Genomic DNA, 25890 nt, shown 5'->3' on the forward strand with positions numbered 1-25890 from the left:
AATACTTTTGAATTGATGATGCATTCCTATTATTAACTTGAGTGTAAATAGATTTAGAGAAATGCAAAAAAGATGATTATTTTGCAGCAAAGGTAAGAGGTTTTGGATTTTTTTTTTTTTAATTTATACCTTTTCCCTCAAAATTTAAACATAAGATTTTGCTAAGATGTACAGAAGTGTAAGTGTTGTGTTGGACTGTAAAAGATACCTTCAGATCATAGAAGGAAGATCACTATCTACAGGCAGCCTTGCTTTGCACAGTAGTGTGGAACCATAAAAATAATTGTGCAAGTTGAAATGGTGCGAAGCAATCTTAGTAACTGATATAATATTAGTAAAATTATGATTATTTTGTGACCCTTAAAAATTTCTGCCAAAACATTAAAAACTCTCTGACTGTCAGTTATAAATGTAAAGGGTAATAAAAATATAGTAAAACTAATATAAAATTTATTTTAGTATACTAATATAATTATTAGTATAATACGATAATAAAAATATAGTAAAACTAATATAAAAATTCCGGAAAAACCCATTGCTGTTGAGTTGATTCTGACTCATAGCAACCCTGTAGGACAGAGTAGAACTGCCCTGTGAGAATTCCAAGGAGCAATTGGTGGATTCGAGCTGCCAACTTTTTGGTTAGCAGCCAAGCTCTTAACTACTGTACCACCAGGGCTCCAGTATTTATTATACTGTTATTTAAAACTTCGGAGACGTTGAGAATTAGAGTTTTATTTCTTTTTAAAACTTTTCAAGAGTAGTTTGAACTATGCTTGCCTTCGTATCATATGACTTACCGTACGGAGCAAGCATCTTTTCTGCATGTTGGTGAATTGTCATACTCCTTTCTATGTTTGGACCAGCTTCCAGCATTTTATTCTGTGTACTTTCAATTTCATGAAATATCTCCGAGAATTCCTTTAATGGAAGTTTTTTGCCAGCATCACTTCCCCTCTTCACCCTTTTCATCACGACCACTTTCCTCATTTATGCTGATAAGTTCACCTTTAAAAGTAAATATAACCTTATGTTCTTTTCTGACCCTTCAGGGAGCCATCCAGGGCCCTGAAGAGTTTGTGGAGGGAATGGCACTAGGACTTAAGGCACTAGTTGGTGGAGCTGTTGGTAAGAAACAGAATGACGACCAAGTATTAACTGTGTCCGAAAGTGACTATACACTGTTACTACAGATACTGTAATTTCTGCTAGGTGGGTTAGCTGGTGCTGCCTCCAGAATCACCAGTGCCATGGCTAAAGGAGTAGCAGCTATGACTATGGATGAAGACTACCAGCAGAAGAGGAGAGAAGCCATGAATAAGCAACCAGCTGGTCTTAGAGAAGGCATCACTCGTGGAGGAAAAGGCTTGGTTTCTGTAAGAAGTTTTACAGGACTGTGAACATTTTATATGATATCTTTTAATCCCTCATTCTGCACATAAAGAAAGCAGACATGTAACTGCCACTCCTTAAAGTATTCTTTGGACGTTAGAGGAGCAGTTGGTGGTGACATTTATAAAATATATCAGTAGCCTCTAAAAGCGTTCTGTTTAAATAAAATGCTGAGGAAATACTTTGATTCCTATGGTGACTCTAGAAAGTGAAACTCTGTTTTTGTGTGTGCGTAAGCTAGACTTGGTTCGGGGGGTCATGTGAGAGCATTACAAATTTTCAGTTGTGCTTGTGCTTTCCCTCTAGGGTTTTGTAAGTGGCATAACAGGAATTGTGACAAAGCCAATCAAAGGCAAGTATAGTAGTTCTTTTGGGCGATATATATTACCACTTCCTTCACAGGTTGTTTTTCTTTTCATTCTTGTTTCATTTGTTTAAAACTTTTTTTCTTTTTTTCTTTCTAGGAGCTCAAAAAGAAGGAGCAGCTGGTTTCTTTAAAGGTGTTGGGAAAGGTTTAGTTGGAGCGGTGGCAAGGCCAACTGGAGGCATCATAGACATGGCTAGCAGTACATTTCAGGGAATAAAAAGGTATATTCTATTTGATGTAAGATATGAGTAAAATGCTTGAGCTACAAGAAATGAAATAAATCTGCCATTTTGCTTAGAGCACTTTGTTAGGACCACGATAATATGACGGGTTGCACATGACCTTCCTAATTCGTTTTGATTTTTTTAATTTGCTGCTGTTATATGATTTCAACTTTATAGCCTCTTCTTTTAATCATCATCCATTCCCAGCAGCTTGGCAGGAAATGTTTGGTAAGTTAGTCAAGCTTTTGTTATTTTGATCAAAATAATTACTTAATGTAATATTATATGTCAGTTATGAAATTAGTGCCTTTAATATTCTCTCCTTTTTTTTTTAAAGAAGTAATGGCATTTTATATTCCTCAGTTAAAACTCAGATTGTCTTAACCTTCCTTTTTATTAACTTTCTTTGTTATAAAACTTTTATATCCATTCCAATTATTTTTAATTTTTGTGTAGGTAATTCTATAACATGTTTTCTTCCTCCAGGTTAAATTTACTTTAAAACTGAAATTGTTGTCTCTGCCTTAGATATTTGCAGCACGTGATAAATGATTAAATTCATGTTAATGAGAAGTAACTTAGAGAGCTGGGGGTGCAGATGGCTCCTTTATGTGTTCCTTCTGTATTTTCTCTTGTTTTCTGCTCTGACAGGATAAGTATTGTCACCGTATGCACTGCTCCTCCTAAGACGGTGCTTGATACTGCTTACTGTAATTGGGTGATTCCAATTTTATTATTTAAGTTAAGATGGAGGGAAAGTGATCTTCCTTCTCTATCTGTGCCTTTAGTCTCATAAATATATCCCGAGTCGTAGTCATCAGTCGTAATCATCAGAGAAGCTCAAAAGTCATTGAAACATGGAATTCAGAACAGAAGGACATCTGAGCAAACTTCAGCTTAGAGCTGCTAAAATTACCTTCCATTTATATAAAATGTAGTTAATTAGATTTTGAACGTATAATAAAGACACGGAAAGATTTATAGTAAAATTTTATTAAAGGTAAAATAATTAGACTGTATATCTAAAAATTTTTTTAAGAATCTAAATTCTATGTGGAGAGAAAAAAAAAGAGCTACAAAATTTAGACTTCACCTTTTCTAACATTATCTGGCGGTTGACCAGTTTTGTTATTTATACTTAAAGCCACTAACTAGAAAAACAATGTTATGTGTGTTTTGATGCTGTGATTCTACTTCTAGATGTTTATCTTAAGGCAGTAATTAGACAAGTACACAACAAAATTACAGTGAAGTTATTAACAGCTAAAAGTACCCATTTTTATTAAAAGATGGCCAGTTAATTTATGGTACAGCCATTCTGTGGAAAACTGTGCATTATTATAAATGGTATATAGCTTCATTTTCCTTTTTTTAATTTCAAGTTAATCTCAGACTTAGAAAAAAGGTACAAGACTATTACAAAGAATCTCGTAGATCCTTTCCCCAGATTTCCCAAATGTTAACATATACCACGTTTGTGCATGACTGTGTGTGTGTACACACATAAGCACATATGCACACATCATCATCATTATTTTCAAACTGCTTGAGAGAAAGTTGCAGACATCTTATCCCTTCACCCCTAAATATTTCAGTGTATATGTCTTTAAAACAAATGTATTCTCTTACCATACCAGCGTAAAATAATGGAAATCATAAATTTACATTAATACTGTACTATTGTTCTGAGGGAAACCCTGGTGGTGTAGTGGTTAAGTGCTGTAGCTGCTAACCAAAACGTTAGCAGTTCTAATCCACCATGCGCTCCTTGGAAGCTCTGTGGGGCAGTTCTATTCTGTCCTAAAGTGTCTCTATGAGTTGGAATGGACTCGACAGCAGCAGGTTTTTTGGGTTTATTGTTCTGAGAGGTGACGAGATGGCTGTGTAAGCAGTTGAACGCTCCCATCCTCCCACAACAAAAACAGAAGAAAAAAATATAATAACGTGGTGGAACTAAAAGACTCAGAACTCTGGAAACCACTCAGAGCATCTAAGCGAAAGCTGAACCCATGTCTTGAAACTGCAAATCCAGGAGGCTTAACAAAACTCCAGGTAGAATAAACCCAAAGAGATCCATACCAAGACACATTTTAATCAAATTCTTGAAAACCGAAGATAAAGTGAGAATCCTGAAAGTAGCAAGAGAGAATTGGAGTATCACATATAAGGGATCCTCAATAAGGTTAAATGCTGATTGCTCCTGAGGAACTTCGGGGGCCTGAAATGACGTATATACAGTGTAGAAAAAAAGAAATATTAACCAAGAATTCTTTATCTGACAAGTGTCCTTTGAAAACGAGGGTGAAATTAAGACATTCCCAGATAAACAAAAGCTGAGGGAATTATTATGACCAGACCTGCCTTGTAAGAAGTTCTAAAGGGAGTTGTTGAGATGGAAAGGAAAAGACACTAGACAGCTACTTGAAGCTGTATATAGGGGGGAAAAAGAGATCTTCAGTAAAGGTAATATCATGGACAAATAACAGGGCCCTTTTTATGGTATTTTCAGTCAATAACTAGTTGTTACTTTCTGTAGCTTTATAAGGGCAAATGGATAAGAAATAAGTATAAATTTATGTTACTGGGGATATGAGCTATAAAGATGTAAATGATGGTAACAACAGGGTGGGGAGGAGTGATACAGGAGTTGGGTTTTGTATGTTACTGAAGTTAAGTTGGTATCAAGTTTAAGTAGGTTATTATAAATTTAAGATGTTAAATGTAATCTTGGTAGCTGCAAAGAAAATATCTACAAAATATATCAAAAAAAAGACAAACCAATGACCATCAAGTTGACCATGACTCATGGGGATCCCATGTGTGTCAGAGTAGAACTGTTCTCTGTAGGGTTTTCAGTGGCTGATTTTTTAGAAGTGGATCACCAGGCCTTTCTTTCAAGGCACCTCGGGGTAGAAAAGGAAATCAAAAGGTGAAGAAGGAGGAAATCAAAAGAGTTCAATATAAAAAATCAACTAAACACAAATAATGATAAATTGGAGAAAATGAGAGAGAAAAAAGTATAAGACGCCCAAAAAACAATTAGCAAAATGAACAGAAATTCTTTCTTATTGGTGATTACCTTAAATGTAAGTAGATCAAAGGCTCCAAGCAAAAGGCAGAGAGTGGCAGGATGGATAAAAAAGCATGGTCCATTCATATACTGTCTATAAGAGACACATCTTAGCTCAAAGACACAAGTGGGCTAAAGTGAAAGGATGGAGAAGAATAATCCATGCAAATAATAACCAAAAGCAAGCTGGTGTTGATATCAGACAAAATAGATTTTAAGTCAGTTTGTTATGAGAAAAAGAAGAACATTATGTAATGATAAAAAGGTCAATTCATCAAGAAAGATACACAATTATAAATATATACACATCGAACATCAGAGCCCCGAAATAGATGAATCAAAAACTGACAGAACTGAAGGGAGTAATAGTGCTACAATAATAGTTGAAGACTTCAATACATCACTCTCAATATTGGACAGAACATCTGGAAAGAAGATTAGGAAGGAATTAGAGGACTTGAGCAACACTGTAAACCAACTAGACCTAACAGACATATATAGAACATCTACCCAAAAACAAAATAATATACAGTTTTCTCCAGTGCGATGAGTCATTCTCCAGGTAGACCATATGGTAGGTCATAAAACAGTTCTTCCAAACATTTATAGAAGAAGTGACACCAGTCATTCTTAAATTCATCCAAAAAATAGAAGAGGCAGGAACACTTCCTAATTCATTATATGAGGCTAGCATTACCCTGATACCAAGGTAGAATAAAGATAGCACAAATAAAGAAAACTACAGACTAATATCCCATAGGAATATAGACGTAAAAATCCTAAATAAGATACTAGCAAGCGAATTCAATAGCATATTAAAAGATTATTCACCACATCAAGTTGGATTTATCCCAGGAATGCATCATTGGAAAATCAACCAATGCAACACACCACATTAATTGAACACCGAAAAAAACACAAGATCATCTCAGTCAACACAGAGAAGGTATTTTGCAGAATCCAGCACCCTTTCATGGTCAAAGTACTCACCAAGCTAGGAATAGGAGAGAAATTCCTTGATATGATAAAGGGCATGTTTTGAAAAATCCATAGCTGCCATCGCACTCAGTGACGAAAGACTGAGAGCTTTCTCCATAAGATTAGGAAGTAAGACAAGACTGCTTGCTCTCACCACTGGTATTCAATATTGTATTGGATGACCTAGCCAGAGCAATTAAGCAAGAAAAAGAAATAAAAGGGACCCAAATTGGAAAGGAAGAAGTAAAGCTATCCCTTTTCACAGATAACATGTCCTGTATACACACAAAACTCCAAAGAATACACGAGAAAGTTAGCAGAGTGTGAATAGATGGATCAGCAGAGTGGCAGGATACAAACAGGACCAACACACAAAAATCATTTGGTTTTCTATACAAGAGCAATAAGCTATCTGAAAATGAAATTAAGGAAACAATTCCATTTACAATAGCATCTAAAAGAATAAAATTCCTGGGAGTAAATTTAACCAGGGAGGTTAAAGACTTGTACACTGAAAACTATGAAAGAAATTAAAGAAGACCTAAATAAATGGAGGAACATTCTGTGCTCATGGATTGAAAGACTTTATATTGTTCAGAAGTCAGTAGTGCTGAAAGTGATCTGTAGATTCAACACGATCCCTATCAAATTTCCAACAGGCTTCTTTGCAGAAATGGAAAAGCCAATCCTCACATTTATATGGAACTGCAAGGGGCTTCAAATAGCCAAACCAGCCTTAGAAAAGAACAAACTAGGAGGACTCACAATTTCTGATTTAAAAACATACTCTAAAGCTACAGTAATCAAAACAACCTGGTATTGGTATAATGACAGACATACAGACTAATGGAACAGAATTGAGAGTCCAGAAATATGCCTATACATTATGGTGGATTGACTTTAACTAGAGTCCTAAGAATAATCTCTTCAATAAAGAGTTCTGGAACTTGATTTCCACATGCAAAAAGAATGAAGTTGGATCCATACTTCATACCATCTGTGAAAATTAACTCAGAATGGATCAACTAAAACCATAAAACACCTAGAACAAAACATGAGGTTAATGCTTTGGGACCTACTTTTTGCCAATGTATTCTAAGATACAATACCAAAAGCATATGCAACAAAAGACAAAATATGTGTATATATTGGACTTCATCAAAATTAAAAACTTTTGTGCATCAGAAGAATTTATCAACAAAGTGAACATGCAGTCTACAGATTGGGAGAATTTTTGAGGGACCATGTACCTGGTAAGATTTAATATCCAGACTGTATAAAGAACTCCTACAATAAAAAGACAAACAACCGAGTCAAAAAATGGACGTAGGATTTGAATAGACATTTCACTGAAGAAGATATACAAATGGTCAGTAAGCACATAAAAAGGTGCTTAGTTTCATTAGTCATTAGAGAAATGCAAATCAGAATCACAATGAGATACCTCTTCACCCCCATGAAGAATGGCTGTTATCACGAAAACAGAAAACAACAAATGTTGATGAGGATGCGGAGAAATTGGAACCCTCATGTATTGCTGGTGTGATTGCAAAAGGGAGCACATGGTGGGAAAACAGTTTCAAGCTTCCTGAAAAAGTTAAACATGGAATTATGATATTACTCTTCAATTCCACTCCTAGGTATATACGTACCCAAAAGACTTGAAAGCAGGGATGCAAGCAGATACTTGTACACCAGTGTTTATTACATCAAAAAGGTGGAAACAACCAATTGTATGGCTATACCATATTTTGTTCATGCATTCATCTGTTAATGGGCAGATGAATGCATGAACAAAATATGGTGTAGCCATACAATGGAAACGTGCTATGACATGGATGAACTTTGCAGACATTCTGAGTTAGACACAAAAGGTCAAATATTGCATGATCCCACTTATATGAAATATCTAGAGTAGTCAAATGCATGGGGACCAAAGTTTATTAAGTGATTACCAGGGGCTGGTGGAAGGGGTGGGGATGTAGGAGAAGGGGAGTTACTGTTTAGGAGGCACTTAGTTTCTGTTACTGGTGATTTTAGAATTTGGTGATGGCTGCACAGCACGGTGATAACCATCACTGAACTGTACACGTGGAAGTAGTTTAAATGGCAAGAGTTTTGTTCTAAGTATTTTACCTCAATAAAACTAAAGAAGTGTTGTAATATTCTCGTTTTATCAAAAAGGAGATCCTTTTTAGTAGTTGCTTTTTATGCTGCATTTATGAGTTTTTAATCATTTTATCATCAAGTTATTACTATTCTTTTTTTTCCCCTCTAGAGCTACAGAGACTTCCGATGAAGTGGAGAGTCTGCGACCCCCTCGGTTCTTTAATGAAGATGGAGTCATCAGACCTTACAGGTTGCGAGATGGTACTGGAAATCAGATGTTACAGGTGAAGAAAGATCTTATAAATTAAGGTTAATCAAGTTAGATTTTTTTTTTAAGTAGTTGCATAGTGCTTTAGATATATAATAGATTGAGATTTTATTTGATTTGCCTAATTCTATTTATAAGTTTCTTATATTTACTCAGATAATCTACATTTATTTACTATAGGATGTTTTTTTCTTTTTTACAGGCATCAAAAAGTTTGATATGAAAACAGTTAATGCATGACTTTGCAAGTGAAAGCCAACAGTAGATTTTAGTCTTAAAATTTACAAACTACGTACAGCTGTTTAAGTATTTTCAATACAAAGAAAAGCTTTTATATTGGTAATTTTTTGTATAGGTTTTTTTAGTGAATCTGATGTTTTTATAGGGTATTCTTAGTTCTGTGCTGGACTTGCTAGGTTTATTAAAAGCCATTGTGTCTTATGTACCCTCATTGTTGATGGTACTTATTTTATCAATTAGGCCATTTCTGTTTGGAGTACTTCCTTCTATTCATCAGTCCACAGGTAGCTTCTGTAGCAGATACAATCCACATGTTAAATTAGGCATGCACGAGGAACCAAAAAAAGTCAGGACCACTACTGTTGCAAATTATTCTTGGGTTCTTATACTTTGAAGAGATTTCTTTTAAAGGTGCTACAGTGGCCACAACCCTCTTCCTACTTTGTTCTTGTGTTGCCTGTATAGACTTAAAAATATTCATGGTAATATATAACTTTGGAGATATGGTCCTTCCTTTATAGCCTTGATATTTCGAAGTTATTTTATGTATAAAGTGATCAGGGTAAAGATTAAAACATTAATATTTCACCCGCCACGTGTACAGTATATTTTACATAAAACTATATTTTCTAAATCTTTCTCCAAGTTTTCCATCTATTATAGTAAAACATAATCATAGAGTTAATGTGCAGTATTTGTAAAGGGATTTTATGCTGTGTTCAAAGCATCAAAATAATTGTATATTGTGATAAACAATCTAGTGAGAGGTTTTGCTGTAAAGAACATGGGTGCAACCTCTACAATGACGTCGGTATCATTCTTCGGAAAATAGAGAAGTTGCAGGATTCACCTATGGCCAATACAATGGAAGCATGTTTTCCTATCTAATATCTGCCTTCCCTCCTTAGAGCACAGTTAACACGCTATTAACTTTTAGTAGGCTGAAAGTTGAACAGTTATCAACTCAACTTTTGAAAAGTTAAAAATAGTTCTTGAGAAGCTATTTTAATAAACTTAGTAGGAAGTATGGATGAAGAGAGTTTAGAAATTCTGTGTTCCAATTGTTAGGGAGCAGATTATAACATGTAAGGAAGCTTTGAGTTACCAAAGATTTCTCATGGGTTGGTAACTTGATTTCAGTGACAGGTTTATTCCACACATTCATTAATTGTTTTCTGAAGGTTTTACACTTTGAGGGCTAATGATTATGACTCTTGACTATATATTTTTAAATACATGTGTTATTTTTAGTAGACTAGTCTTAACATTAATTGCTAAAAGAGGTATTTCATTAACTGAAAGCTCACAATTCATGGCAGCCATTACATGTGTTTTAGCAAAAACATTATTAAACACCATATGGGCTGGAAAGCCTGTAGGAATTCACCAGATGCTTGTAGTTAGCATTAGTCTTACATATGTAAGAAGTGGGTTGTTGTTTTGGTGGTAATGGTGCTTTTTTGATCAAGACACTATAGTAATATTAGGAAACACTCATAAAATGTACGAATATCAGTACTGTGGAAAAGAAGTTGATGACATGGATTTAAAACCTCATCAGCTTATATTTAGTCTAAAGGCTTTAATGATGGTACCCCCAGAAAATGTTTAATACTTTCAAATGTTTTCTCCTTTTCTAAAAAAGGTGCTTGTTTTCACTAAATTATATAATATGTATACGTTTTCACTGTGAGCCTGTCTCTTCAGAAAGTAGCACATTATTATAGTGCCTTGCTGGTAGTCAAAGTTATGTACTAGAGAGATAGAATGATAATTTTAATGTATGTATAGAATACCTTATTGGTATCATCATTTCATACATTGAGTTGAACCAAGCGTTGGATTTGAGTCTTAGGTTTGTTAAATTATGGAATATTATATCCATAATTACAGTCCCAGTCATAGCTGAAAAATTTGCTTTGAAATTATTCTCCTTGAACATTTCATAATTTTATGTGTTTTCCAGGCAACTTGCCATACTTAACTAATCTCTGTGCTTCTTTTTTCCTTTACCATGCTTACAGAAAGCTCAGGTCTACAGGGAGTGGATTGTGACTCACAGTAGCAGTAGTGAGGAGGAGGAGGATTAGGCAGATTCCGAACTGTTAAAATTCATATGTTATTTGTTGTTTTATTTGGAATGTTTCCTTAACATGTTTTGTATGACTGCTACCATAACGGGGTATGTCCATTTTTAGGGAGGTAAATACGCTTTCCTTTTAAAATGTTTTTTTTGCACATCTTCAAAAAGCAAAATAGTTGCATTATTTAAGCACAGAAAAAAATGTATTTTACATCAAAGTAGGGCACACTATATATTATAGCATTTGCTTGTGTATATTTTGTAGCTTTATAATACACAGTTTGTTTTTAAGGTTTAAAATTAGACAAATACATTTTTTTTTAATGTTCACTAGTTTTATATTATTTTAAATTATCTGTTAGCAGAATGCCTTCTTTTTAAATATTCTTTATGTACATTTGCTGGGCTGTAATGTAATGCCATTATATAAACAATAAAGAGAACGAATAGTAATAGCCAGTCAATATTTTATATTCATCTAGCCTTTTTAGAGTATTTTTGTCAAGTTTATCTTAATAATAATAAACTTACGTAACGTGAAACAGTGTGACTCTGTTGTTCTATTCCAGAACCATACAGGTTGTTGAGCTACTATTGTGAAAGATATTCATAATCTGTTATGGAAGGTTAGATAGTGAACTAAATTTACAGTCTGAGAATGAAAAAAAATTATTTCTTTGGTACAGTTTTTATTGTTTCACTATATAAATATTTGTGTCTGTAAAACAATGAACAAAGTTGTTTTTACAGTTATTGTATTTCCTTACTAATTTACATATCTATATGTACTATATCCTAGTTATAAAATGTTATGGATTAATTCAAAACATTAGGAAAATATTTATAGAAAACATAATTGTGTATTTTTTTCTGGCTAATATGTGGAATACATCTAAATCTCTGAAAGACTGATAAGCAGATTTATTTACGTTTTGGGGGTGTACTGAAGTGTTTTAAAATTTTCAGCTTAGATGAACCTATCTTGTCCTATTTCCCCGGCGTATTAAATGTTCTAAAAAGCCCCTTTAAAAAAATGAATGGCTGTTGGTAGTTATGATGTTTAATTTCTTATGACTACTGTGCATTTGAATCAACAGAAGAACATTTTCCTTAGCCTATATTAAGCACTTTGCTTAATGAGCTTCTATTAGAATGTAGGGAGCCCTGGTGGGGAAGTAGTTAAGCGCTAGGCTGCTAACCGAAAGGTTGGTGCTTAGAACCCACCCAGTGGCTCCATGGAAGAAAAGACCTGGAGATCTGCTCCAATGAAGGTTACCATATTTTACACAAATACCACATGCCTTATGTGTTTGTTTGCTGGTGCCCTCCTCCCGTGAGGTATCTTTGTAAGTGCTCTGTACTAGCTTTTTTTTTAAACAGCAACATGTGGAAGAGGATTGGCATGGTGGTGCTTGTGAGGGTGCCAGGGAAGGGGGGGACAGCCAGCAAACAAATGCAGAAGGCATGCGTAATTCACGTAAAAATATGGTTTATAGCCTAGAAAACCCAATGGTCAGCTCTACTCTGTGTCACGTGGGGGCTCTGTGAGTCGAAATCAACTGGACAGCACCTAACAACAAGTATATAATTGGCTTAATTGTTGAACTTTTGGTTTAATTCATTCAGCTCATCTCAGTCTTTTCTAGTTCTTATATTTATCACGTTTTTATTTCTATAAATCATAATTCTTTATGTTCTTTGAAAATCACTCTTAGATATTAAAATATTGAGCTTAGAATATACAGCTAAAAAGGAACAGTTTTTAAAAATTTTCTACCTGCCTAGTACTCCTTCAAATTAAACAGAAATCGAGGACTTGTGCACTAGGACTAAGACATACATTAACGTCCGAGAATTTAATCATTGTTCTTATCATAATATATTCTGACCTTTTTGGAATAAGTAAAAATAGTATTAAAATAGTCACTACTGGTATCAGAGAGTGAATTTTTATCTGTCACGTACCTACTATTCTCTCACCCATGACTAAAATCAAACAAAACTTGTTGCTTCTCCTAGAAGAACGCAGCCTATCGTGGTACATTGTGTGTGTCTGAGGAAGGCAGACTCTAGAAATGTCTTCATTGGCTTCCTACGTTTCAACTCTGCTAGATGTAAAAAAAAAAAAAAAGGAAAATCCTAAATTGTTGCAAGACATTTTCAGAGTTCCTAGTAGTTGGTCTGTGAGACTTAATTCTATGCTGTGATCTTAGCCTTCTATTTCCTAAAAATTTTATCTGGAAAAATTCTGAATAGTCAACAGTGACTTACCATTTTAACGAAAAGCTTTCGGAGGTAGGATGACATTTATTTAAAATCTCTTCAGCAGTAAAAAGATTTTTTAAAAACAATGTTCTGGTAACTTGTAAACTTTGCTCTTGTGATCTCAAGGATTCATCATTCTTCAGTATTTAGCCCTTAGTAGTGAAATATGTTTTTTAACAATGTTTTCTTTTGTTATTGTTATTTCTCTTCTCTTGCCATAGTGGAAAAACCTTTTCAAGGTTTTTTAACTACAGGTCATAATTGTTTTTTCCAGTTTCCTGTCTTTTTTTAAAAAAAAAAAAAATTTTTTTTTATTGCTTTTATTAGAGAGAAATTTAAGACTAAAGATTTTCTCTGCTGCTTTACACCATTGTTTTCTTGATGGAGATATAGGACATAGACAAAAATATGTCCTATGCCTCATCAAATTTATAGAAAATGGTAACTGTGTTCAACTTTGGGGTTTAAATGAGATGAACAGTTCTTTTTATTTGTTGCTAGTGACTATACTTAATTGAAATTTTTTAATGGAGGTATTAATCTAATAAAGTAGTGAGAAAGCTATGCTTCAGAATTGATTACATAATACTACACTTTTCTGTACCCTGTAACTTTATTTATATTCCAGAAATCTGTAAGGTCTTGATTATGTGTAGAGAAATGGAAGGTAGGTTCTCTCTCCGCTTGTTGTGTGCTGTCGAGTCAATTCTGACTCATAATGACCCTACAGGACAAAGTAGAACTGCTCCATAGGGTTGCCTAGGCTGTAGTCTTTAAGGGGGCAGATCACCAGGTCTTTTCTCCTGCGGAGGGGCTGGTGAATTCAAACTGCTGACCTTTCAGCTATTAGCCAAGCACCTAACCATTGCACCACCAGGGCTCCTGTCTCTTCCCTTAGGGATTCTTTATTTTATTTGTATTTGCATGACACTTGAATAACACATTGAAAACTAGCAGGAAGGAAAATTTGTGAAAATCTTGAAACAAAGACTTCTAGCACCATAAATAATCTGCATTTCTAAGAGCCTGTACATGAAATTATTTATAGGCTTAAATTGGATATAAATACAACAAATGTAAATCCAGAATAATGTTGTTAAATTTCAATATTCGTAATAGAAAAGGAAGTAAGAATAAATTTTATTTCTGTATTTAAAATAGTCAGGTTTTTGTAAATTTTACTTTTTGAAATCACTCAAAGCACACATCATTGATGCAATGTACAGTGTTTAAGCTCACGTTATTAAAATTTATAGGTGGAGCCATTGTAGATCTAGGACTTCAGTGTCCAGCATGACAAGTGTGCTACTGTATCTGCATCCCAAGATCACATATACTAAAGAATAATGACTGTTACAGTAGCTACGATAGTATTTGCCTGATTTAAGTTCTGTGATTGAGATTTTGTATTAAATTTACTTATGGTGATGGAAGGAGAAGCAGGAACAACCATCTTAAATGTTATTGAATACTTTATCCACCGCACCTTCAAGCCTCATTTTGTTTTGTAGTTTCTTGCAAATGAATTTATAATTCAGAAACATTAAAGGTTCCATTACATCTAAATAAGTTGCTGTTAAGTGTGCATACAAACTGTTGACTTAGATCAAGTTATAATTATGATGAGTATGTACAAGGAGTAATGATTTCATTTATCTTTCTATACTTGTACCTTTTGGATAAATGGAGATGAATTAAAACTTTTTGGACTGTTAATCTTTCAGAGAGTGAATGGACTAATGAAATGCAGTGAGTACAGTCAATATTTTACAGTATATTATAAAGTCTTGAGTCAGAGGAAACAATAGGTCTGTAGGGAGCTAGTTAGGTAATTTTAATTTTCTTATATAGGGATTTGTGGTTTGGTTTGTTTTAACGTGATAGTTTTCATGCCCGTAATTATCTCTCAGTCAGTATGATGAGTTTACTTAGCAACTGTTCCTGTTCCATATAAACCAATGTATATAGCCACAGTGTACCTCCAAATACCAGCTTTCAAACAAATGTTTGAGTAATGTTATAAAGTTGGCTTGAATGTACCCCCTTCATCACATACACATATTCCTCCGAATCTAACTTACAGACTCTCAAAATATGTGAGCCTTCAAAATAGTACAGGCCTTATTCGTGTTTTGTTTTTTAAATAATCAGGTTTAGCTTAGTATATATAAATAGTCAGGTTTAGCTAAGTATATATAATTTTTCTTAATGGACATGCTATATTTTTATTATAAATCATCGTTTATCAACAGCCTGTTAACTACAGAGGTTTTCTAAGTGTATGAGATTTAAAAATTGGAGTTTCTGTGAATTAAAAATTTAGACTCATACTTCCATGGGAAAAGCCAAATCCCTCTCGTGAATTAGCATGCTGACATTGATTCTCAATCTACAATTTTAGTTATTTATGGAAGACATGATAGTTTTCAAAAATTAAAGTAGGTTACTTCCTACATTGTTAAAGTAAAATCTGTATATTAAATAAACACAGGAAACTACAGAAAAAAATTATCCTTTGTCTCCTGCCTTTTTGGTGTATTTCCTTTTTTAATTTTTTATTTACGTGGCTGTGATCCTAATATATACATTCCCATCTTTGATATTATTACACATTTTCATAAACTAGAATATTAACTGCTAAATATTAAAAATGCATCCCATTCATAGAACAGTCCCTAGTATATAGTCCCTAGTATAATATAGTCCTAGTTTTTGGAACATAAAAATAGCCAGCACCACCGTTATTTTTATAGCTGTTGTAGAAGCCTTTTCTTTTTCATTGAACATGCTTCTACCGCTTTTGACTCTACCTTTTAAAATATTCTTCCCCTTAAATTAGTAAATCTTCTCTTAAACTATGTGTGTGTATATATGTGTGTGAATGTGAATGTGTGAATAAATATAAATCCCTGTGTCCTTCATTTTGTATGACTGTTGACAGTTGGGTTGTCCCATGGGGCTAGAATATTCTTAACCATTTCAGATATCTTTGAAATTTATATATGTTGTCTTAAATCCCTTGTAAAAATATTTTAATTGCCATTATGTAAGTTGTTGTAGAAGGGAGGCTGTTTTTGTTTGTCGTATATTTCTTTTCTTTCAGAAATTGCAGACGTTTATAATTAGCTTCAAACACTGCCTTAATAGCAATTGGAAGATACAGCCTTCAGCCGACGTGATCTCTCCCTTTCTTCAGGAGGAGAGTTACAACTGATCTGGAAGAAAGGGCTTACATAGGCAGTCAGATCACCAGAGTAGTGCCGAGCAGTCTTCCTGGCTTCATCTAAAATTTTGAGTAAGTGGACAAGAACTAGGAGACAAGGATTATTGGATTTCACTCTTCATTTTGTAACTCTTCCTCTCCAGAAGGATACTTCTGCATGGGATGAGAAAGCTGAAGAGAGCCAAATTCTGTTACCCAGGCATAGGGTAATAGGAATTCTTAGCATCTCAGATAAAGTAGATCCCATGGAAAAGGGGATTGATTACCTATCCAGTTGGATGCAGCGCTCATACCTCATTAACTAGATTTAACAGAAATCTCTTAAGAGAGTGTCACATCATTTTTGAAGGCCCAGATTTTTGAACATCTACTAGTAAGTTCTGCATACCCTATTTTGGAACAAGTGCAGTAATGCATCCATCCCACTTGGAACTTTTCAGTGTTACATAAAAATAACAAACCAAACCCAAACCTGTTGCCTTCAAGTCACTTCTGACTCATAGTGACCCTATGGGATACAGTAGAACTGCCCCATAGGGTTTCCAAGGAGCAGCTGGTGGATTTGAACTGCCGACTTTTTTGGTTAATAGCTGAGCTCTTAACCAGTGCACCACCAGGACTCCTACATAAAAATGGTTTTGAATGAGACTATTGACATTAATTATGTTTTCTTCTGAAAGTATGGTTCTGTTTAGGGGAGATTCAGATTTTGTCTCGTTTAAAATATGTTTAGACTTAAGTCATTTTCTTTTTTAATCCAGTAACTTGCATGAGACTCTTTTGATTTTTTAATCTCTTTTAAAAATTTTGTCATCATTGCATCCCCTAAATTTATAAATATGGGAAGATAAATACCATTATAATAGAAAATTCAGAACATTTTAACTTTAAAAGAAATCCCAAATGTTAAGCCTACGTAGATTCAACGTGAGTCTTAAACAAATTGAAATTTGTCCTCCTTAACAAGGACCTACAAAAAGAGCTGAAACTCTGTATCAAGTATTAGTTTAGAAGGTCTCTAGCTTTCATTGAGCTTAAGGTGCTAAATTCTGACTTAGGACTCAGCTCGTGACTTCTCTTCTGATGGGTTGGAGCTCTGCCCACAGCTTCCCCTGGTTACTTTGGACAGACACAAAAATTCTTAGCACAGGTGAGCTTAGTAAAGCTTGTTTGTATTTTTTGTTTTTAGTGTGTGCTCTAACAATAATGTTGTTATAAGACTTTAGTGTAAGTTATGAAAAGTATTTTTTATTGGCCACATGTCCTATGAAAGAAAGGATGTGTTCTCTTGCCAAATGAAACAATTAATTTTCATACAAAATGGGAGGCCTCTTTCATTCATCTAAAAACAAATCTTAATGTCATCTATGAAAGAAAGAAGTATCATGTATGCTTTTTGTCAGTCCTTAGGTATAAATTCAAATTCAATTGATATCCTAGTCACTTCTGATGATGACGCAAATGAATCAAAATGGCAGTTATTCAATGAAAATGTACCACTTTAAGGAACCCTGTAGGAAGCACTGTGGAGAAACACACATTTAAACATTTTGTGATGCCTTGTGTCTGAGGCAGTCATTTCAGTTAGAGTTGTTGTGCAGACACACAGCGTTAGAATACAAGTATGGGAGGCTGCATGTTTCACGTAAAGTTAACCTTTCTGGAATAAGCTGCCAGGCTACTTTGAAATTTAAAATGGCCAAGAGAGCAAAATATGTAATTGTACATGTGTAATTGAATTTTTGCTGGCCTCTTTTGGTAGCACAGTTGATACAAATACAAAGGAAAAATGTAATGCCACATATTTATTCATTCCCCAAATATTTGTGAAAACTCCTGTTATGTATCAGGCATTCTTCTAGATATTAGGGTTACATCTCTGAAGAGAACAGTTAAGATTTCTCCTCATCCCTCATGAGTTTAAAATTGCAGTGGGCTTGATTAATCTGATGATTGGAGATAAAACACATGCCATCAGAGAGGCCAAGACTGTAATGTCAGAGATCTCCATAGTCTCATTCCTATTTGTTGTTTAGCTACTACATGCAAGGCTCTAATGAACTGAAGGAATCAAAAGGCTTCATCTTCCAAAGAGATAATGCTCTTTAAGTATTACACAGATTATATAGGATCGCTGTGAGTTGGAATCGACTCAACGGCAATAGGATTGGATTGGATTGGAGTTATTACATGAAATTGAAGCATCGCAAGAGATATCATACAGCTTGTGGAATATCTTAATCCATATTTAAATGAGCTGTTAAAATGGGATCCCACTGCATCTTCTAGAATATGTAATTCTTCTATGCTAACTCATTTTGATAATAAAAATTATTCAGTGAGATGCTGCAATACCCTGTGGCTAAGTGCCTTGGTTCTGTAGCTGTGTAAACCCAATTTCAATTCCAGCCTTTTCCTTGTAATCTTGGGACAATATTGTGCTTGTCGGGCCTCAATTTCCAGACTATAAGTGGAGATAATTGTAGTACCTTTCTTGGGGTTGTATCTAGGATTAGTACAGTGCCTCCTAAGAACTTAATAAGTGTTGTTGGTGTATCATCATTATTCCAGATGAATGCCATTCTATGCGATTTCTTGGTCACCATTATATACATCCTCAATTTCTCAGGTGTCTCCTTTGTCAAGATAAAAACATTATTAAAATCTGTTTTTTTCCCTCGAAGGTTAATAGAATACTTTAGTTAAAATATGAGGGCTACTAATTGGTAAGCAATAGAAATAGTAAAACCTCAATAACTTGGACTTCGGTGAATTATACAGTATTTTAAAAGAAATGTCATTGTTTTCAAGTATGTACAACCCTGGTGGTGTAGTGGTTAAGAGCTACGCCTGCTTACCAAAAGGTCTGCAGTTTGAATCTACGAGGCGCTCCCTGGAAACTCTATGGGGCAGTTCTACTCTGTCCTATAGGGTCACTATGAGCCGGAATCGACTCGACAGCAATGGGTTTGGTATAGTATCATTAATCAATAAGTATTGCTCAGTAGAGGTTCTGTTGGAACTGCTTTAGTGAGACTTGTAACTGTGCACTTAAATGATTCTTGACCCGCCCACTCTGGCCCTTCTTCTAGAACGTATTAACCCGTTGCCATCGAGTCAATTCCAACTCATAGCGACTCTATAGGATGGAGTAGAAGTGCCCCATAGGGTTTCCAAGGAGCAGCTGGTAGATTCCAACTGCCGATCTTTTGGTTAGCAGCCGAACGCTTAGCCACTGCGCCACCAGGGCTCTGATGTTGTCAGTGCGCATAATTATGTCTTGAGCATAATTCTGCCTTTTCTTAAGACTGTTTTGGTTAAACCAGCAGATGATGATTGACATCTTTTAAAATAAAATCATTTATTTTACTAGATTTTATGTCAAAGGGTTATGCTCAGCCTTCCTTCCCTGTCTAAGCTGTCTGCATAGTCTATTCTGTCACAATCAGAATACCTCAATAGCAGGGGAGGAGATGAAGGTATGAAGGATTAAATAAGGGCTAATTCCTTCTGAGATTTGATGACACAGTCAATAAATTTTCATTTTTTGAAAACAACTTGCCTCATGGAATAAGGTAAACAGCACTTCTTCCCTCTTGTTTACATTTACTCTATTATATATGAAATCAATATGCTTTGAGGTGATGAAATTATATATTTGATCATGAAGCTTGGTTGAAGGTTCCCTTTTTCCTGGCCGTGTCCCTCAAGTCTCTCAGATCCAAAGTGAATTGGTAATTTTTTTTTTCTCTCTAAACCTTTTATCAGGTAAATATAAGGAAAGTTATACTAAGTTTTTCTCTAAAAATATTGTTTTGAACAAGTTGTCTATTAACTTCTTAAATAATTGAGAAATGATGGCACTTGCCATTGTAACTTACAATTGTGGTTGGGTACAGTCAAACTGAATTCGACTCATAATGACCCCATGTGACAGAATAGAGTTGTCCCATAGGATTTTCTTGGATGTAAACTACTGATGAAGATCAAAGACCATAGCCTTGAGTATTGATTACATCTTAACATAAAGAAAACAAAAGTCTTCACAACGGGACCCATAAGTAACATTGTAATAAATGGAGAAAATATTGAAGTTGTTAAGGATTTCATTTTACTTGGATCCACAATCAATGCCCATGGAAGCAGCAGTCAGGAAATCAAATGACATATTGTGTTGGGCAAATCTTGCAAAAAACCTCTTTAAAGTGTTAAAAAGCAAAGGTATCACTTTGAGGACTAAGGTGCGCCTGACCTAAGCCACGGTATTTTCAATCACCTGATAATGCATAGAAGAGCTGGACAACGAATAAAGAAGGCTGAAGAAGAATTGATGCCTTTGAATTATGGTGTTGACGGAGAGTATTGAATATATCATGAACTGCGAGAAGAACAAACAAATCTGTCTTGGAAAAAGTACAGCCACAATGCTCCTTAGAAGCAAGGATGCTGAGACTTCATCTCAGGTACTTTGGACATGTTATCCGGAGGGACCAGTCCCCGGAGGAGGACATCATGCTTGGTAAAGTAGAGGGTCAGTGAAAAAGGGGGACACCCTCAACGAGATGTATGGGCACAGTGGCTGCAACACCAGGCTCAGGTACAGCAGTGATTGTGAGGATGGTGCAGGACCAGCAGGCAGTGTTTCATCCTGTGGTACATAGGGTCATATGAGTTGGAACCGACTCAACCACCCCTAACAACAACAATCTTTTTGGGAGCAGACTGCCAGGTCTTTCTCCCACAGAGCCACTGGGTGGGTTCAGACCACCAGCCTTTCAGCTAGCAGCCGAGCACTTAACCATTGTGCCACCAAATCATTTATTTGTTGTCATAAGATTTTCCTAATTGGTAGCATCCTTACTCTTTATCTTATATCTGTATCAATTTTGTTTTCATTTTATCTCCCATTTCATTTTATCATATCCCTTGTTGCCATCTTTAAAAAAAAATTATACCTTTCTGAGACTCTTTTGTCTTCCAAGAGTCAGATGTGGGTCAGATTTTGTATTTTTTACTGAACTGTGTGTTCATATCCTTTAACCGGTTTCTTAAATAGATTTTCGCGTGAGTGATTAGCACTTTATATTGTTTGGGATGTAAGCTTTCCATGTTAGTGACTTGTTCCTACTATCTGTCTTTTCATAATTCACTTTGTTTTTTTTGTTTTTAAGAAATATTTCTGTTGTGGACTCTGCTACTTTGTGACATTTGGATGATTTGAGATTGTTCAGCAGTCTTTTCTCCATTATTATAGTTTTTAGCTTATATTCACTTTCTAAGTATTGAGACTTACCTGACAGGAAATATGAATGTTAATAGAGCATAACCCTGATACCATTGTCCTTCATTTTCCTACTTTTTGTGTGTTTCTAAATATGGGATTAATTTGGTTTGGATTTATTTATATTTAATAAACTAATGCTTACATGGTTTACGTATCCATCTTTTCCAAATGCAGCAAGTACCCTTTTACCAGTAACCATACATTTTACAAATAACCATACATTTTACCTATAAAAAAAAAAAAATAGATTTTGGCAATTATGTATAATGAGTGCAGTTTCCTTTGTGTTCCGTTGTTTCTTTTAGAAAGTCCTCACACGGTGATAGGTGATTCATATATACTTGTAATGAATGCAGCAAAATTGTTTCTCTTTAGCCCTCTGAAGCGTGTAAATGAGGCTAACATGTCTACAGCACTGCTATTGTTAATCCCTTGGTATTTCAGCCAAATCTTGGCCCTTATGTAAAAGCCTTACATAGTTAATTCCTAGCCCTGATTTTGGTAATTCTCCATTAATTTTAAAGGGTATGTCAAATTATTTTAGCAGAAACATTTGTACCTAACATCTGTTTGGAAAGGAGGGATATAGGATATTGACACTAAACTATTTGGATACTTTGACCTTAAAAGTTTCAGCTGGCCTGAGTTGCCTTAGTAACCTGCCCCAGTAACTACCAGCATCCAGTGATACAGGAGACATTAGTGGTACCATGGGGGAAATGTGAGTGACACCATAAGTGACATCATCGTATAGGGGAAAAAGCACTGAAACTAGAAGTAAACAGACCAATTTTCTGAGCCTAGTTTTGCAGCTGACAGTATGACCCAAAGCAAAATTACACAGTATTACTGTGAAGACTAGACGGATAAGACACTTACCAATCCTTGGTTTCTTTATGTGTAAAAGAAGAGATTGGCTTGGATGAACTGTAACATCCCTTTCAGGCCTAAAATTCTGTTCCTCTTTTTTTCTGAAATAACGTGTAACAATGCTTTGAAAAGTATAACGCTTTGTACATAATACATTTATGAAGTTAAATAATTAGGCACCAAATTATGACCAAAAGGGTGACATTCTGAGACTTTTCAACGTGATGGAAGATGATCAGGGCTGGTGCACTATAACATTCTCTCCCATATTCCTGTGGATTTATTTCCAGAGTTCAAGCCTCTGCTTATAAGGTTGTTCTTACTGCATGTTCACATGTTTGTAATAGACATTGACGACTAAAATGTTGCTCTCTAGGGAATTATTCTTGAAAGATGTTTATTCAGGTATATCTACTCTGAAAACAAAGGACACCATTTATTATATGTTTCAAAGCAGAATGCTATGAGCATAATGTCTGTTCATCTTTCAGATGTTGCATTTAAGGTGTTTGATGGACTCCAGAAAGCATTGCATGGATTTTTTTTGGGGGGGCGGGGGGAAGGAGGGAGGAAATTATTTAGCTTTTATTTATATCACAGGCTATTGTGACTATTGAAGTTAGCTTAATTACTTACCTGCACAGACTAGATTTAAGCTGGGTCTTCAAAGTGGAAAGTGAGGAAAGGCAGACTCAACTGCAAAACCCGAACTTTGTATTTGGAATAGAAGATAAATACTTGGAGTTGGACCATAGCTTTTAAATTATTTGAAGGTTATGATCTATTCACAGGGTAATAGACCTTGACTTTTGGTAGTTTTGGTGTTCTTGAGATCATCAATTGTATGCTTGATTTACAAATTTGGCTATATAGGACTAAAGAGAATAAATCATTTGCCAGCTAATTTCAAATACCAAAATGCCAAAACAGAATAAAAGGATGTAAAGTTAAAAAAATAAAAGCTTCATTCTCACTGCACCATTACCCTTCCCAAGCTAAGAGGTAAGCATTGTTAACGGTTTGGTGTGTACTCTTCCAGAAATTTCCTGTGCACATATAAATGTGTGGATATGTATGTGTTTCTTCTCTCCGTAAATGCTGATCTGTGAATTTTTCCTTAATATATGTTGAACATCTTTTTTGGTCAGTATGCACAGATGTGCCTCTTTCTTTTTCGTGATTTTATAATGTTCCATTACATGGCTCTATCACAATTCATTTAACCAGTCCATTACTAATGCACATTTAGGGATTTTTCTTTTAGCACAGTATTACCATGCGAATTCTTATATTACATCTTGGCATACTTTTGCATAAGATAAATGCTAGCATTGGAATGGTTGATCCAAAACGGTTACTTACTTTTAATCGATTTTGAGTTAAATTGAATATTTCCCAATACGTTTATTGGTCAGATTTTGGTCTTTGTTTTTTGTTGAAGTCCTTGTTTGTATCCTTTATACATTTTCGTATTGGTTTACTCATTTTTCTTCTATTAGATTATTTGTATTGCTACAGTTCTCTATTCTGTATTTACTAAATGTTTTCCCAATTTATCCTTTGATTTTTGTCTTGTTATTATGCTTTATTTCTGTTTACTTATTGTTTTGCCATTCAGTAGTGTTTAATTTCTATGTACTTGGCAGTTTTTTTGCATTATGTTTTATGAACTTTGTGTTAAGTTTAGGCCTTTCCCCCTACAAGATTATTGAAATGTTTAGTTTTTCCAGTGCTTTTATAGTTGCATTTAAGTACTTAAGTTATTGATCCTTGTGGAATTAATTTGGTTTAAAGAAAAAAGTAAGGATCCCCCTTTAGCCAGCTGAAACATTATTTATTTGGTAGTACATGCTGTTAGCCACAGTTTGAAATGCTGTCGAGATTTCCTTAGTTCCTATATTTGGATATAGGGTTTTATATATTCCTACAGCATTTTGAACAGTTTCTGAAATCTGTATTCTTTCTATATAAAACTTCCATCGGCATCAAACCATTTTGTTACTATAAAATGTGTATTTGGGTAGTTCTTCTCATTCTCCTTTCATAATTGACTTAGATATTTTCACGTTTATTTTTCTAAATAAATTTTAGTATCATTTTGTCAAATCACTACTTCCCCCCACAAAAAAAAAAAAAAAAAACCTTGGCATCGTGTTGAATATGTGTGTGTTTATATATAAAGGTAAAAATAGCAGGAAAATAATAATGAATTTTTATATTTAAGAACAAGACATGGAATCTATTTTATTCGCCTCAATAGTGTTATAACTTTAGTCACATAAATTCTGTACGATTTGTTAAGCTTATGCATAAATGTTCACTTTTTTATTACTAATGTAAATAGGATTTTATTTCCCCACTTTTCACTTTATTACCGTGTTTATAAAGTTACTGGGTTTTGTGTACTTGGGTTTTCCAGATATACTATCATCTGCAAAAAATTTATGCTCTCCCTCTCAAGTATTTGACGCTTCTTTCTTTTAATAATTTATATTCTTTTCAAATATGATCCATTTATTTTTTAAAATTCATTTGTATAGTTTTATAAATTAACAATAATTGCTAAATTCCTGGGGATCTGTGGTTATGTCCCTTTTTCATTTGTAATTCAATGTATTTGTGTTTACTTGCCCTATTTAACAGATGGTAAATAGTAAGGAGACTGTTTTCTCAATATTTTATAATCTTTGTAGTTAGAAAATTCTTTCATGCAATTAATCCGTATACCTTATCTTGCTGTTTTAGTTTTGCTTTTTTGTTTTTAAATTTTACTTCTGTTGTGAATAGAAATGAAAACTGTTCTATCAGCCTTCTATACCAAAATTATTATGAGGCCACTTCTTAGTCGTCTTCTAAGCTAAATAATTTTGGCGTTTTGATAGTCTCACGGAACAGAGTTTTCTACAGTCTTTATGTCCTTATTCTTTTTTGGAATTTCTTCAAGATTCCTAACATTTTTGCTAAATTTTTAATATACCATTTCTTGAGGGATCATAGTCACAATTACATTGCTTACCTTTTAAGAAATTATTAGTTTAGCCTACTCTGTATTTTGGAGCCCTGGTGGTGCAGTGGTTAAGTACTATGGCTGCTAACCAAATGGTCGGCAGTTGAAATCCATCAGCCGCTATGGGGCAGTTCTACTCTGTCCTATAGGGTCACTATGAGTTGGGATCGACTCGACGGCAACAGGTTTTTTTTTTTTTTTTCCTTAACTCTGTATTTTAGATAACCAAATTAACTTCATCCTCAGAGCAAGTGCTATTAAGAAGAGAATAAAAATGCCAAGTCTGTTTTGTTCCTATGATTATTTGTAAATTTTCTGGAGCAAAGAGCAGTCGATAGGCAATCTTATGGATAGACAATGTTGCAGTAATCTTGACAATAAACTCAAAGACTGTTACATCAGCTCAGTAGACCCTGGGTTCCCTATTTGTCCAGAAACTCTGCTCCTTATTTATGAAAGACTTGTGAGATTAGCAAAGAAAGTCATGTTTGTACAAGTAGATAGGAAATT

The 25890-nt window shown here is 34.6% G+C and overlaps 1 protein-coding gene across 3 annotated transcripts in view; it reads left to right on the plus strand.

The window, feature by feature from the left end:
- The window catches only part of VPS13A (vacuolar protein sorting 13 homolog A), a 263707-nt gene that overhangs the window by 227250 nt on the left and 10567 nt on the right, over positions 1-25890 (plus strand). The window contains exons 64-69 of one of the 3 annotated variants that reach the window (XM_049897015.1): positions 1053-1128; positions 1213-1376; positions 1699-1744; positions 1857-1980; positions 8310-8424; positions 8611-11411. In XM_049897015.1, coding sequence (XP_049752972.1) covers positions 1053-1128; positions 1213-1376; positions 1699-1744; positions 1857-1980; positions 8310-8424; positions 8611-8631 — 546 coding nt within the window. In that variant the 3' untranslated portion in view covers positions 8632-11411. Of the gene's footprint in view, positions 1-1052; positions 1129-1212; positions 1377-1698; positions 1745-1856; positions 1981-8309; positions 8425-8610; positions 11412-25890 lie in introns of those variants that run through there. The other 2 variants (XM_049897017.1, XM_049897014.1) reach the window with 2 other exon arrangements.

This window comes from Elephas maximus, chromosome 9 (genome assembly GCF_024166365.1).
Source record: "Elephas maximus indicus isolate mEleMax1 chromosome 9, mEleMax1 primary haplotype, whole genome shotgun sequence".
Taxonomy (NCBI): domain Eukaryota; kingdom Metazoa; phylum Chordata; class Mammalia; order Proboscidea; family Elephantidae; genus Elephas; species Elephas maximus.